This window comes from Musca domestica, unplaced genomic scaffold (genome assembly GCF_030504385.1).
Source record: "Musca domestica strain aabys unplaced genomic scaffold, Musca_domestica.polishedcontigs.V.1.1 8, whole genome shotgun sequence".
NCBI classification, from domain to species: domain Eukaryota; kingdom Metazoa; phylum Arthropoda; class Insecta; order Diptera; family Muscidae; genus Musca; species Musca domestica.
The window spans coordinates 16,101,996-16,119,248 of NW_026712409.1; the positions used below are offsets into that span (position 1 = coordinate 16,101,996).

The window sequence follows — 17,253 nt, forward strand, 5'->3', positions numbered from 1 at the left end:
AGTCTCCGAAACGTCTGGTGCTGAAGAGATTTCAGTTTGAAGATCCTTGCTGTACAGAAGCTCTGCTAAAAAAGTCATCTTCGAATAAAAGACCTTTGGAAGATCTTCTATTAACAGGAGGTCCATTGTAGGACTAGGATACCTATTGTAGAACCTTGCCAATCTTATTAAGGACCTTCCATGAATGGGAAATCTGTTAAAGTCCTTCTACCAATAGGAACTCGGATGAAGGACTTCTATCGAAAAGAGACCTCTTGAAGGTCTTCTATAAATATGAGTTCTTTTGAAAGACTTCTATCTATAGGAGACCTGTTGGAGATCTTCTATCAATAGGAACCCTGTTAAAGGACTTCTCTTAATAGGAGACCTGTTGAAGATCTTCTGGGAGCCCTGAGAACGGACTTCTCTTAATAGGAGACCTGTTAAAGGCCTTTTATCAATAGGAAACCTGTTAAAGGTCTTTCATTAACAGATGACCTTTTGAAGGTCTTCCATAAATAGTAGACCTGTTGACGGCTCTCTACCAATAGGAGCCCTGTAGAAGATCTTCAATCAATAGGAAACCTTTTGAAGGTCCTCTATCAATGGGAACGCTAACGAAGGCCTCTATTAATAGGAGACCTGTTGAAGGCCTTTTATCAATAGGAGACCTGTTAAAGGGCTTTATCAATAGGAGACCTTTTGAAGCTCTTCTATCAATAGGAGCCCAGTGGAAGATCTTCTATCAGTAGGAGGCCTGTTGAAGATCCTCTATCAATAAAAACCCTATTGAAGGTATTTTATCAATTGGAACCCTGTTAAAGATCTTCTATCAATACGAACCCTGTTGAAGATCTTCTATTAGTAGGAGGCCTGTTCGAGATCCTCTATCAATTAAAACCCTGTTGATGGTCTTCTGTCAATAAGAAACCTGTTGAAGGTCCTCTATCAATAGGAACCCTGTTCAAGGCCCTCTATAAATAGAAACCCTATTAAAGGTCTTCTATCAATAGGAAGCCTGTTAAAAGTCTTCTGTCTATAGGAACCCTGTCGAAGATATTAATAGATGGAAGAACTTTTGTCAATTGGAGGCCTTTTAAAGGTCTTCTATCAACCTGTTCAAGGTCTCCTACAAATAGGAACCTTGTTGAAGCTCTTCTATCAAAGAAGGTCTCAAAAGGGAGTTCTTGAAAGTTTCCCATCCATGGAAGACCCTGCAAAGAAATTCTGGCAATAAAAAAGGTCCTCTATCAATTGGAACCCTCTAAAATGCCTGTTGAGTGTCCACACACCTTAGCCACACCAAAAATCTGCCGATTATAAAAATATACGACAAAATAAAAATAATTATAAATTGCACAGTGGACGAGAGAATAAAAAAAGTACCAACACTACATTGCTTCATACATACATACAACTACAACAACACAAAACATGTGTATGTGTGTAAGTGTGTACTGAACATGTGCGGATTTTGATTGAGTCCTTGCAATGTATGATTGAATTTCAAAGATATTCCTATAACCTAAACCTATAACTGGGCCACATATCTACCTCTTATCGATTGTACAAACGTTGCCGGCTGGGGTGTGTTCTCATAGTGTTTATAGATCCGGATATTGCTCTGCGAAACCGAATCACCATAGTCGTTGAGGGCGCGACACATATATTGACCACTATCATGTTCCTCGACGGCAACAATTTCCAATATTGCCTCACCATTATGGAATGTGGTGTAGTAGCGACTATCATTTGGTAGGGCACGGCCATTTTTGGTCCATTCCACCGTGGTCTGGCCATCATAGACCACACTGCAGCTGAGACGTAGATTACCACCCTCGGTCATGGTACGATCGTGAAGCAGGGAACTGAAGAGAGGTTTACGTCCCGTCGGTATGCTACGACCCAAAGATTTGCGTGCCGAGAAAGTACCCTGCTCTTCCAACTCCTCATCTCGTAACGATGGAATTGGTGGTTTAGGAGCACCAAAACCATTCATCTCCTGTTCCGCTGCCGCCGCCATTAATTTCTTAAGATCATTGATTCGAATGATTTTCGTTATGGCCTCTATGCGTTCATTGGTCTCCGCGAAACAGGAAAACGTGCCACAGTCCGAGGGTATGGGATTGCGTATGATTAGCTTACTAATGCCTCCCAGTTCTTCAAGGACCCTATAACGATTATTGGAAATTGTGTGATCATCTCGAATCCAGGTAACAGTTGGGCGGCCATGTAGCATACAGGACAAAATGATTTCACAGCGATCCGCATCAAAGGTGGCTAATGACAAAAAATTCATAAATTTGAGGTTATGTTCTCCTAGGGGAAAGAGTGATTTCCCTATCTCTCTCCCCTTTTTCATCGTTTAACCTTACCTGTAACGGGGCTAGAGAAACTTGAGGGCAACTTCTCCGCCGCACTATCGTAGATGGTCAAATCACAAACACATTCCACCGAATTGCGACTGTTCTTAACCACACATTTATACTGGGCCGTATCATCGGGTCGGGCATCATAAATTTCCAAACTCAAGGCCCCATTAATGTTGTATATTTTGTGGCGGGAATCTTTGGTAACTCGTTCATTGCCTCTTAACCAATAGACATCTTCTATGAAACCGCTGACATAACAAATCAACTGGGCCTTGGTGCCCGAGGCCATGACCATGGGTTTCATGGGTGTCTCCACGGTTAATTTGAATTTGGCATCCATGGAACGTAACTTTCTCTCTTGGCGTTCCTCTCTTTCCTCTTCCATGGTTTTGTCGGATTTTTCCATCATTGTCACAACATCGCCAGTGTCTTTTTGGGCCACTCTCAGCTCCGGGAGTTTAGGCTTATAGTCACTGACATCCACAAATTTGCTGATTTTCATTTGGCCACTTTCACTCTCAGCATAACACGTGTAGAGACCCGTATCTCCCGGCTCTGGACTCTCAATCACCAATTGGGTTATGCCATCCGCCAAATCTACATACTGATATTTTTTACTTTCCGAATCTAAACGGGTATTATCCTTTTGCCAATATACCGTGGGCTTGGGATTACCCGAAACCTTGCATTCCAATGTGAGGCGATTTTCATGACTATGATATGCATCTGTGAGAGAGAGGGTGAGAACAACACAAAACACACACAAAAAGAGAGAGAGAAACACATAATGAGTGCCAAAAATGGAAAATGAGACAAAGTGAGAGCATTTGAATAAATAAGCCTGTACTAAATCAAAAGCTAACGAGAGAGCGAAAAAGAGAATGAGAGAGTAATTGAGTACATACCTTGAGACCGAACACATGACACCAAGCAACACCACACTCAAGACTTTATGGACCAATTTACTACCTAAGCCACCTACCTTTAATGCCCTTGGTAAAAACGGGTGCAATTACCTCTTCCTTGCCCGTCGAATAGACAAACAAATTGCACGACGAGACAATCTCGTTCTCCGAACCCTTTACCTTCAAGGTGTAGGTACCGCTCTGTTCCTCGGTGACATCGATCAAGTTCAACCAGGCTATGCCATCTTGCATTGACAATTTACTCTTGGGTCCAAAGACAATAGGCTGATCACCATGGAACCAACGGGCCGTTGGGTCGGGACCATCAATGGCCACCATCCATTTGACATTGGTGCCGGCCTTGACGGTACGATTTGAAAGGAAGTTTCTAAAGTACAAGAATTTCTTGAGATCTGGTGGTGGTGCGGCACCATGTCTGCGACCACCACCACTGCTCTCCTCATCCTCGTCGCGTTTCTTCTTACGCTCGGCTTTTTCCTCCTCGGTTTCATCACCCTGTGGCTTGACGGGAGGCCTATCACGACCGGGCGATACGGGTCTGCGCACCTTGGGCTTCACGGTGACCATGTGTGTAATTTCAGCTGTGCCCTCGCGATTCTCAGCTTGGCAAACATATTTACCACTATCGGCCGGGGTGGGGTCCATGATGAACAGTTCACATGTACCATCCTCATGTTCTGTGGTCTGATACTTATCGTTGGGTTCTATGACCACACCATCCTTAACCCAGGTAATGGTGGGTGTGGGCAAGCCACGTACATGGACATCCAGCTGCAGTTCGTGTAGCTTGCCGTGATAGGTATCCTTAATGTTGCGGGTAAATGTGGGTGGTGTATCACCCGAGCCGGGGTCAGAGTACACCTCCAGGCGACAGAAGGTTGAAGCCTCACCGGTCTCATCACGGGCCCAACATTTGTATTCACCAGCATCGTCCAAGCTGGCCGATGGGATTTCCAAAATACACAAACCCTCATTGTAACGGCCACGGCACTTGGGTGAGTTCTGCAAAGGTTCACCATTCTTGAACCACTTGACCTGGGGTTCCTTCGATTCGAGGAAGCAAGAAATCTTCACCTTTGAACCCTCGGCTACCACACGATCCTTCATGTTGGTGGGGAAATAGATGCCAATGACCTTTTCACGTTTCTTCAACGAACCCGTTTCCGAGGCGGCATCCGAAACATAAATTGAAGCTGAGGCAGCCTCTGCCTCCGATTCATCTTCCTTGCGTGGTTTGCGTACTCGCTTCTTGCCCTTGCTATCGGTTTCACTGTCACTTTCGGCAGCCGGTCCTGGAGCTGCTTTGGGTTTCTCCTCCTCCACTTGCTTTGGCTTCAGCAGACTCTTGTCGGCATGGAACACACCATGAATGTTATCGGCAATGTGATGTTCCTTACCCTCGAACGCCACCAAATGGGTAATCTCAGCCTTGCCAGCATTATTCTCGGCACGAATTATATATTTACCCTTGTCCTTGACATTGGGACTATCAATAACCAATTCCAAGGTGCCATCGGCATGATGGAACTTATGGATGCGACCACCCTCCTCAATGTCGATGTTATCCTTGAGCCATTGAATTTTGGGTGTGGGTTCACCGCGAACACCAGTTTCCAAAATCAATTCATTTGTATTCAAGTGATAGGTTTCTATGCGGCGCGAAAGAGAGTGAGACATAGAGAGAGAGTGGGGAAAAGAGAGTTGAAATTAAACTCATTTGTATACAGAGATACAATAAAAACAATGCGCCACAATACAACAAAGACTAGGAACTCAAAACTAATGTATCTACTATATTCCTGGTTCATTCTCAAGGTAGGGTCCCCATGGGTCTATATCCATAAAAGTATCTAAGTAATCTAAATATCATTGTCATCTAGGCATCCTTAATGTGAAAGGAATCTGCGTTATCTGATATACCTAAATGAAGTATCTACGTTATCTTAACATTATTGATAAAGTATCTACATTGTCTAAGCATTATCAAAAAGTATCTAGACAACACTAACGAAGTATCTATATTATCTAAATGTTTTTAATACTGTATCTACATTATCTAAATCTCATCAACGGAGTATCTTAGTTATCTAAACATAATTAACAAAGTATCTTCGTTATTTTAACATTATTAAATATGTATCTGCATTATCCAATCATCATTAACGAAGTATCGTTATCTAAGCATTGTCAAAAAGTATCTACGTTATCTGAAAGTTATTAAATATGTATCTAAGCATAATTAACGAAGTATCTACGTTATCTAAACGTTACTAATAATGTATCTACATTATCTAAACATTACTAATAATGTATCTACATTATCTAAACCTCATTTACAGAGTATCTACGTTATCTAAAATTGATTAAAAGAGTATCTACGTTATATAAGCATAATTAACGAAGCATCTACGTTCTCCAAGCATTATCAAAAGTTTCTACGTTATCTTAACCTTATTAAAGAAGTATCTACGTTATCTAAACGCTACCAGCAATGTATCTACATTATCTAAACCTAATAACGGAGTATCTACGTTATCTGGACATTATTAATTATGTGTCTGCATAATCTAATCATCATTAACGAAGTATCTACGTTATCTAAGAATTATCAAAAAGTATCTACATTATCTAAAAGTTAATAAATATGTATCTGCATTATCTAAACATCATTAGCGAAGTATCTACGTTATTTAAACATTATCAAAAAATCTAAGCATTATCAAAAATTATCTACGTTATCTAAAAGTTATTAAATATGTATCTGCATTAACCAAACTTCATTAACGAAGTATCTACGTTATCTAAACGTTACCACTAATGTATCTACATTATCTAAACATAATTAACGGGGTATCTACGTTATCTTAACATCATTAACGGAGTATCTAGGTTATCAAAACGTTACCAGTAATGTATATACATTATCTTAAGCTCATTTACGGAGTATCTACGCTATATAAGCATCATTAACGACACATCTACGTTATCTTAACATTGTATCTGCATCATCTAATATCATAATCTAATCATCATTAACGAAGTATCTACGCTATCTAAGCATTATCAAAAAGTATCTACGTTATTTTAACCTCATTAAAGAAATATCTACGTTATCTAAAAGTTATTAAATATGTATCTGCATTATCAAAACTTCATTAACGAAGTATCTACGTTATCCAAACGTTACCAGCAATGTATCCACATTATCTAAACCTAATTTACGGAGTATCTACGTTATTTAAAAATGATAAAAGGAGTATCTACGTTATATAATCATTATTAACGAAGCGTCTACGTTATCTGAACATTATTAAATATGTATCTGCATCACCTAATCATCATTAACGAAGTATCTACGTTATCTAAGCATTACCAAAAAGTATCTACGTTATCTTAAATTCATTAAAGGAGTATCTACGTTGTCTGAAAGTTATTAAATATGTATCTGCATTATCGAAACTTCATTAACGAAGTATCTACGTTATCTAAACATTACCAGTAATGTATCCACATTATCTAAGCCTCATTAGCGGAGTATCTACGTTATCTAAACATTACCAGTAATGTATCCACATTATCTAAGCCTCATTAACGGAGTATCTACGTTATATAAACATCATTAACGAAGTATCCAGGTTATCTAAACCTCATTATCGGAGTATCTACGTTATCAGTAAATTATTAAATATGTCTCTGCATTATCAAATCAACATTAACGAAGTATCTACGTTATCTAAGCATTACCAAAAAGTATCTACATTATTTTAACTTCATTAAAGAAGTATCTACGATATCTATAAGTTACTAAATATGAATCTGAATTATTGAAACTTCATTAATAAAGTATCTACGTTATATAAACATCGCCACTAATGTATCTACATTATCTAAGCCGCATTAACGTGTATTTACGTTATCTAAACATCATTAACGAAGTATCTACGTTCTCTAAACGTTACCAGCAATGTCTCTACAATATCTAAACCTAATAAGGGAGTATCTACGTTATCTGGACATTATTAATTATGTATCTGCATAATCTAATCATCATTTACAAAGTATCTACGTTATCTAAGAATTATCAAAAAGTATCTACGTTATCTAAAAGTTATTAAATATATATCTGCATTAACCAAACTTCATTAACGAAGTATCTACGTTATCTGAACGTTACCACTAATGTATCTACATTATCTAAACATCATTAACGAAGCATCTACGTTATCTGAACATTATCAAAAAGTATATACATTATCTTAACCTCATTAAAGAGTATCTAGGTTATCTGAAATTTATTAAATATGCATCTGCATTATCTAAAAATCATTAACAAAGTATCTACGTTATCTAAATGTGTTTAGTAATGTATCTACATTATCTTAACATCATCAACGGAGTACCTAAGTTATTTTAACATTATTAGTCATGTATCTACGTTATCTAAACATCACTTACGAATTATCTACATTTTATTCTTAGCATTTTTAACTGTTAATCTATATTATCTAAACGTCATTAAGAAGTTTCTACTTTATCTAAAGATTAATAATTATGTATCTACATCGTCTTAACAATATTGGCGAAGTATCTACAAGTAGTAGTATGTTTCTACAATAGCTGGGAACCCCAATGAGGTATTTATCTCACCGATGAAACATTGGTGAATAACCTGTCTTTCTCCTCTCACTTTTAGGCCAATGTTTGGGTAATTTCAATATATTTTCTATGGGAAATTTCATATTTCCTTCTTTCTTCTTTACACTTCTGGCTATGTCCCTCGCAGGCAATTTAGCTAAAGCATTGGATCCCCAAAGACCCCTATTTTGCGTCTTTGAATATTTGTTTGGCGTATAACAAAAAAAAATTGCATCTCTTGTTGTTGTTTTTTTTTCACCTCACTATTTAGTTTAGTTTATCGAAACGTAGCCAAAATTATTTCCCATTGCATTTTCGTCTACTCAGATTACATAAGTTTCTTTGTCTTTTGGGGGGTTGCACAATCTTTTCTTTTTGAAACAAATAAAAAACACACACACTCACAAAGAGAGCGACCTCCTCACTCCACTTATACATACCTTTAACGGGACGTACAAATACCGGTTCCGTTTCCGTTCCCGTCGTAGGCGAATAGACATATAATTTCGCCGATTGTGTAATTTTGCAGTATTCATTTTGTGCCGTCAATGTATAGGTGCCCGAATCTTCCGGCTGACAATTCAAGAATTCCAACGAGGCCAAGCTATCACGATTCATGTTACGAATACGTGGTCCATACTGGACATTTTGATCATCCTTGGTCCATTTGCAGGTTGGATTCGGTCCATTCACCACAGCCTGGAGCTTTACCTTGGAGCCCACCGCCACATAACGATTCGAGATGTTGGCATCGAAATACAACATCGATCTTGGTGGTGGTTCGGGCATGCGGCTGCGTCTCTCGTAGTTGCCGCCCTCCTCATCTTTGCTCGATTTCGGCAAACGTTGAGGCCGCTCTTTCTTGCCACCCTGGCTGTCGGCTTCACTCATGGCGCCGGACAAGACACTCGAACGTCTGGAACTGTGCTGGATATCGACAACGACACTGTGTGAGGTTTGCTGCGAGCCCAATTTGTTGGTTGCAACGCAGGTGTATTTACCACTGTCGGCCGGTGTGGGCTTGTTAATGATTAGCTCGCAAATGCCGTCCAAATGTTCGATCTGCACGACGCGATCGTCAAGTACAACGGGTAATTGGTCTTTGGTCCATGTAATGACCGGACGGGGGTTGCCACGTATTTTGGTGTCGAGAATCAGATCGTTTTGCGAAGAGTGATAGACATCTGATAGAGAGAGATACAGAATGAGAGAGGGATAAAATTAAACTCAATTTCCCCGGGCCACAGACGACGACGGACTATTTTTGGCCATCAAACAAAGCCAAACAAAACATCGAAAGATGAACAGAACCAACGACAACAACATCAGCCATCACAACAACGAAGATCATTTGATCCAATGAAACCACAAATTGATCGATCAGACATCTGATTGATGAGAATGCCACAGATAAAAAGACACCTACACCCATACACACACACACAACGACACGTTGACATACCTCTAAGTGGCAATGCAAAAATGGGTTCATGCTCATCGCCATCCGTCTTGGCCGAGTACACCTTGAAGTAACAGGAGGTTTCGATTTCACTGAAATCGTTGCGGGCAATGCATTTGTAGACACCCGAAGATTCGCTGGTCACATTCAACAGCTCAATAATGGCCTTGCCTTCCTCGCTTAGGTTCTTGACATTTTCACTGTACTTCACCCACTCGTCATCCTTCATCCAGCGGCAGTTGGGCGAAGGACCAATGACGGTGCAGACGAAACGTACATTGGTACCCTCGAGGGCCATGCGATCTCTCAGCTGGGTGGCGAATTGTAGTTTTTGTTTGGCCGCCACAATGGGTTCGGGTGAGGCACGTGGCGCCCTGGATCTGGCCTCGGCGGCAGCCTCAGCCCTGCGACGATCCGAGTCACCCTTCGATTTCATGGCCTCTTCCATGGCCTTGCGTGCCTCCTCTTCCTTCACCTTGCTCAAGCGACCACGGGCATGGAAAATGCCGGGAATGTGGTAATGCAAATTCTTACCCACCTCAATGGAATGGGTAATCTGGGCTTCACCACTCGAGTTGATGGCCTTGCAGAGATAGGCACCGCTGTCGCGATTGTTCGGCTTGTAGATCAACAGCTTATAGACACCATGGGCCTCCTCAAGTTTTGTAAACTTAACATTGGGTTTGATTTCAAACATGCCACGCCACCAGGTGACCACGGGACGTGGTACACCATGGATGTGCACCTCAATAGTCAACTCATCGTCACGCAAGTGATAATATTCTGTGGGGGAGAGGATAACATTTTAACGCATTTCTAGAGGAAAAATTCTACAGCAACGCGGGGAAAGAAATCCGTTTACTTAAAGTATTTTTGGTTTGAAAGAATTTGTAGCAACATTTCGAAATGTTGAGGCAACATGGAGAACAGATAGTCGCATATTGATGAAAAATTGGATACAACGAGGGAATATATGAGTGAAACATAAATGAATGTTTTAATGTTTATTTTTATTTTTTCCAAAAATGTTTCGCAACATTGCGAGATGTTGCGCATCATTTCAAAATGTTTTGCAATATGGAGAAATGTTTTTCAACATTGTGTGGCTACAACATGGAGAAATGTTTTTGGAACATGGAAAAAATTTCAGCTTTTTCGGTATTTTAAATTTTGATTGGTTGCAAGGTATTGATATGCCTATGAAAAATGTGAAATTGAGACAAGGATAGATTTGCAACATTTAGACACTTTGATACAACGTTGAAAATCGTGGATACTTTTTCCAATATTTTGAATTTACTTTGAAAAATTAAACTCATATATGCTGTTTAAATTTAAATTGTTCCAGTTCTGAGAAATAGTATTGAAACTTTGAGAAATGTTCTTTGAAACATTCAGAAACAATTTTGCAACATTGATATTGTTTTCAAGCAACATTCTAAAATGTTGGGCAACATACAATAACAATTGAATCATTATCAAAGAAGTGTACTCTATATAAAAAGTACAAGGCGAAATTAAGATACAACATTTATACATTGGATACAAATTTTATATATGTTGCTGCAACATGTAAAAAAGGTCTATACAACATTATAATGATGCAACATTTCAAAATGGTAATTTTCTCTCAAAATTTTTTTTATTTTTTTTTCGGAAATGATAAAATGTTGTGCAACATTTAACACATTTTTCAATAAAAGATGTAATGTTGCTTCAATAAAAGTTGCGCAACATGATAAACATTTTTTTAGCCTCAAGTAATGGTATTTGTACGGAAAAAAGTTTGTTGCAAAATACAAAAATGCATCAGCAACATCGAAATATAACACGGCAAATTTTTTCAAAATTTTTTCCAAAAACTTTGAATTTTTCTTTTTTTTTTTTGAAATCTTAAAATGTTGTGCAACATTTAACATGTTCCTTAACAAAACATAAAAAAATGCAATAAATGTTGCGCAACAAAGTAAACATTTATTAGCATCAAATTTTATTATTTGTACGGAAAAAAATATGTTGCAACATACAAAAATGCGTCAGCAACATCAAAATATGACACGGCAACTTTTTTTTAATATTTTTCATTTTTTTAATTGTTTTTTTTTTTCGGAAATGTTAAAACATTTAACACATTCTTTAGTAAAACATGTAATGTTGCTTCTATAAATGTTGCGCATCAGAGTAAACATTTTTTAGCATCAAATTTTATTATTTGTACGGAAAAAAATATGTTGCAAGGTACAAAAATGCGTCAGCAACATCGAATTATAATACGGCAACTTTTTTTAAAATGTTTTCGGAAATCTTGAAATATTGTGCAACATTTAACATATTCTTTAATAAAACATGTAATGTTGCTTCAATAAATATTGCGCAACAAAATAAACTTTGTTAGCATCAAATTTTATTATTTGTACGGAAAAAAATATGTTGCAATGTACAAAAATGCGTCAGCAACATCGAATACCGTATACCGCAACCGTATCATATATACGGCAACTTTTTTATTTTGATTATTAGAAAACCATTTGTTGGTCAGCAACATGAAAATATGATACGGCAACTTTTTTAAATTTTTTCAAATTATATTTTAATTTTTTTTCCGGAAATGTTAAAATGTTGTGCAACATATAACACATTCTTTAATAAAACATGTAATGTTGCTTCAATAAATGTTGCGCAACATCTTAAATATTTTTTAGCCTCAAGTAATGGTATTTGTACGGAAAAAAATATATTGCAACACACAAAAATGCGTCAGCAACATCGAAATATGATACGGCAACTTTTTGATTATTAGAAAAAAATTTGATTTGTTACACTCAGTAATTGTTCAAGACAACAATAATTTTTGTTGGTCCTTATTGACTTATTCACATTTCGATGTTAATGTTTTACTGTTCATATATAACAACAAATATTATTGCAACATTAAAAAAATTGTTCAGCAACATGGGCAAACATTATTATTTATTGATTTTACATGAAAAAATGTTGGACAACATACCACAACAACATTTCGCAATGTTGATGAAACATTATAATAAATTAGAAATGCCAGAAATATTTGGAAATTGTCCTAATAATTATTAGGAAATTGTTCAGAACAACATTAAAAATTGTTGCATGAATGTTGCAACATGATTTGTTGTTGCAACATGAAGTAATATCCATCAAAAATGGTAAAAAAAATTCTCTTTTTTATTAATTTATGTAAAAAATGGTGATTCTGCAATAGAAATTGTTGTGCAACATTGTAAATCAGGCCCGCAACATGTTGATACAATTTTGAGTTTATTCAAAAAAAAAATTTTTTTGTTTAACATTTTTTTCTTAATTTTTTAATTTTTCATTCTGAAACTGCTGAAAACTTTCATAAATGGCTTTGTAAAATTAAAACATTGTTGCTGCAACATTGGAAAAATGTTCTTACAACATTCATATATTGATGCAACATGGAAAAAAGCGATAGAATCGATAAAATTGATTTTTTTTTTTTTTTAATCTAAACATGTTGATGCAACATTACAAATGATTCTAAAAAAATATAATAATTTTAAATATAATATGTTTTGAAAATATCATGAGTGATTTCTTATAAACAAATGTTGCTGCAACATCAACCAAAATTACTACGAGACTCAATCAAATAATCATTATTTGATTTTAGAAAATTTTTTTAATTAAAAAAATATTGATGAGGAAGTGTTGTACAGAAATTGAAAACATTTTGAAGTTGTCGCGTAAAATGTTGATGCAACATAGAAAATATGCTGATGCAATATGTGAAGTATTGAGGTAATATGGCAAAATGTTGATACGACTTTAAAAAAAAATTCTCGTTTTTAATGTAAAATGCAACTACAAAATTGAAAATTACGTTGCAACATGAAAACTGTTGATGTTGCTTAAAAAATGTTGATTCAACATTTCATATGTTGCGTCAACATTGAAACATATCAATTTCTTTTTAAATGCAAATTGAAACCAAGCTCTTCAATATTAAATCATTGTAAATCGAATTTTTTTCCTCAACCACCCCCACTTTCAGGCCCCCTTTTGAACATACCTCTCACCAATTTGAAGGATGGTGGAGCCGGTTGATCCTTAAACACTTCGTAAATGGTCACATAACACGAGGATGTGACCTCATCGTTCATATTCGCAATGACACAGGAGTACTCTCCCGAGTCCAAGATCGTTGTATTCACTACTTCTAAAGCTAAAATGTTGTTGTTGTTGATGATGCGATGCGTCGAGTCACGTTCCAATTGACGGCCATCTTTGAACCATTTCACCGAAAGTTCTGGCCCACCCACGGCACAGGCCAAACGGACATTGTGTCCAGCCTCGACGGTACGATCCGAAAGGAAAACAATGAAATGGGGCAGGCGTTTCTGTTCGCGCATACGCTTCCATTCTTCGTCGCGTTGTTTCTCGCTGCGACGTACAGCTAAACTGTATTTGCGTAATTGTGTGGCGAATTCTTCACCCTCCTCTTCGGCGATTTGTTTCCAACGCTCCTCGTCGTCGGGATCGGGACGTGTAAAGCCTTCCGAAGAACTGCTGCTACGTCGTGTTTCGGTGGGCAATTCACTGACCTCGTCCATTTCTTCGTCTTCGTTTTGTTCTTGCTCTTCGTCGTCTTCGTCGTAACGGGATTCTTCGTAACGTGAGCTAGCCTCTTCTCCCTCGCCGGATTCGCCTTCCTCGCCGCCTTCTTCATCCTCCTCGGCTTCGGCAGCCTCGGCCTCTTCCTGGGCCCTGCGTTCGGCCTCTTCGCGTTCCCTTTCCTCCTCCTCGGCTTTGAGTCGTTTTTGGCGTTCTTCAAAGGTCTCACCTTTGGGTTTGGCTGCAGCCTTGGCAGCCTCCTCTTCGGCGGCCTTGGCAGCAGCCTTGGCCTGTTCCTCCATTTGCAGGGCCAGCTTACTCTTCTTTGGTGGGGGCTTGGGACCAGGTCCGGCCGGTTGCTGTTGCTTTTCTTCAAACATTTTCTTGTTGGCCTTTTGGCCACCACCCGATTCCAGTTTCAGAGTCAACTTGGGGCTGGGTGATTTCTCCTTCTTCTCCTTTTTCTTGGGAGCAGCCTTCTTTTTGGTCTTCTTACCCTTTTCCGGCTCATCACCCTCATCCAAATCGGCACTTTCTTCACGATCCTCACGGGCACCCCCCTCTTCGCCACCTCCTTCACCCTCAGAAGTGCCAAGATCAATGGATCCCTCTCTGTCGGCAGAGCGTCTGGGTTTGCGTTCCTTTTTCGCCCCCTTGGCCTTCTTCTTGGGTTTCACCTCCTCCACAATGACCTCTTCTTCTTCCTCGTATTCTTCGTATTCCTCAACGACATAGATAACCTCAACATTGGAGACATCCATAACAGCGGCACGATCAATGACCGACATATCAGAGGTTATGTAACGCACAGGTTTTTGGGCCTCCAAGGGTTCAGAGATGTCCATGACCAGGGCACGATCAAAGACGGCGGTGTTGCAGGTCAACAGGGTCTTTAGATCACGACCCAATTCGAAGGGTGTCTTCTCCTTTTCCTCACGTTTCAGGAAGGGAGTAATGCTGCGCCATGTCGAGGGAGTGGCACTGCGTCGGGTCATGTACAGGTTAAAGGGTGTCTGACTGCGTCCTCGAATGGGAGTGGCACTGCGTCCACGCAGACTGCCCGGAGTGGGAGACTTCAGTTTGCGTTTCTTTTGGGCCGGCACCTGCAAAGTATCCTGGGCTGGTGCTGCCTCTGGCTCCTCCGAGCCACGGGCATCGGCTGCCGCGGTTTCGCCTTCGGTTTCACCCATCCTTGCAGAGGTGGTATTCGCTTGTCGAGACTCTTTAAAAAGTAAAGGATTATCCGGTCACAGTTGTGTTGTGAACAAAATAAAATTCAATTTTTACTTCTTTTTTTTTAAATTTTTGGGTTATCAAAAATTATTTCGAAAAAATATTGTTCGCTTCCGTTTTCGTAAGATTTCTGTTCCGGCGTAACCTTGCTTCCCCTAGTTGGTTTTTTCTGCTCTACTTTCAACAGACACACACGTTTCGTAAATGGAGAATATTTTTCTTTTTATGAATTTTCAAAATTTATTTTCTTTTGGGGAATTTCAATATTTTTTTTTTTGTGAATTTTTTCAAATAAAGAAAAACAGGACGTAATCGGCGGTGCTCGGTCCGTTCGAGGCGTAGCTAATGACTCGACAGTTCCGAACGAACTGAAACGACCGTACGTTTCGAAAATTGATTTTCAAATGATCAGGCGAATCGATTGATCAATCACTGAGTGATCCACTTGCGTTGCTTGCCAAGAACAACAACAGCAGCAAAAAAACAAAAACCCTCAGATCGGATCTATATTTACACCTTATTGTCATGGACGATATTCGGCAATCGGATTTGTCAAGTGGCTGGCTATCTATCTAACTATTAGTCGATTCACCAGAACAAGTAACTGCGAGGATCACTGCGAGATGCGATTCAGTTATTCACACAAATGCCTCACATGCCACCACACAGCACAGCACAGAGCGCACAACGGCGAAACTTGCGAAAATGCAAATGTTTCGCTTACAAAACGCAAAGGCGATCGGACGCACACTCAACCAAAGATTGGGCAAAAACGATCGCTACCACCTTTTTCACATTCACAAAAATCGTGCTAAACCGAATCATCGTCGCACATCGAGCAAAATCGATCGATCAATCGACCGATCATGTGCGAAAAATGAACTTGACCTTCGGCTTCGGGAAAAATAAACTCACACACACACACACACACTCGAACACATTACATCAAAATAATAACAAACAATTTGAAAACAAAAATTCTTTATTTTCACTTTAATTAAATCTGAAATTCTTATCTTACCTTCGGCCAATCTCTCGAATCGGAACAGAATTCGCACTGCAGTAACTTACCTTTGGGAATGAATTTTTTTATATTTTTTTTTCGATTTTTATTCTTCTATTTTCTTCTCTCGTTTTTTTTTTCGAACAAAAACATTCGGTATGAATTAAAAATAACAATTTGGCCAGAACGGCAAGCAAGTGTGTTAAGCTATTGGCAAGAACCGTTAGTGTGTTACTAATTTCCTATTTGTCTTTAAAAATAAATGTCTCTCAACTATTTTTAACGGATAGAAGATCAAAACAAGCGACAATCAGCGTTCAGGCAGAAGTATGCGGTAGTTTGGATGCTTTACAGGGAAGGGGGGATGATTGGAAATAGAAGAGCTAGAGGAGCTCTTCTACGTATAAAAGAGCTAGAGGAGCTCTTCTATGTATAGAAGAGCTTCGGGAGCTCTTCTACGTACAGAAGAGCTTCGGGGGCTCTTCTACGTACAGAAGAGCTTCGGGAGCTCTTCTACGTACAGAAGAGCTTCACAAGCTCTTCTACGTACAGAAGAGCTTCGGGAGCTCTTCTACGTATAGAAGAGCTTCGGGAGCTCTTCGACGTATAGAAGAGTTTCACAAGCTCTTCTACGTATAGAAGAGCTAGAGGAGCTCTTCTACGTATAGAAGAGCTCGACCGGCTCTTCTACGTATAGAAGAGCTTCTGGAGCTCTTCTACATATAGAAGAGCTTCGGGAGCTCTTCTACATATAGAAGAGCTTCGGGAGCTCTTCTACATATAGAAGAGCTTCGGGAGCTCTTCTACATATAGAAGAGCTCCGGGAGCACTTCTACGTATAGAAGAGCTTCGGGAGCTCTTCTACGTATAGAAGAGCTTCGGGAGCTCTTCTACGTATAGGAGAGCTTCGGGAGCTCTTCTACGTAGAGAAGAGCTTCGGGAGCTTTTCTACGTATAGAAGAGCTTCGGGAGCTCTTCTACGTATAGAAGAGCTTCAGGAGCTCTTCACAGCATATAAGAGCTTCAGGAGCTCTT

General features: G+C 39.1%; 1 protein-coding gene across 5 annotated transcripts in view; it reads right to left on the minus strand.

Moving 5' to 3' along the window:
- The window catches only part of LOC101890868 (myosin light chain kinase, smooth muscle), a 137,330-nt gene that overhangs the window by 60,572 nt on the left and 59,505 nt on the right, over positions 1–17,253 (minus strand). For 3 of the 5 annotated variants that reach the window (XM_059130810.1, XM_020040070.2, XM_059130809.1), the window contains exons 8-9: positions 2,355–3,077; positions 1,534–2,259 (exon numbers count right to left, since the gene is read on the minus strand). In XM_059130810.1, coding sequence (XP_058986793.1) covers positions 1,534–2,259; positions 2,355–3,077 — 1,449 coding nt within the window. Of the gene's footprint in view, positions 1–1,533; positions 2,260–2,354; positions 3,078–3,333; positions 4,927–8,352; positions 9,097–9,374; positions 10,155–13,440; positions 15,942–17,253 lie in introns of those variants that run through there. The other 2 variants (XM_059130811.1, XM_059130812.1) reach the window with 2 other exon arrangements.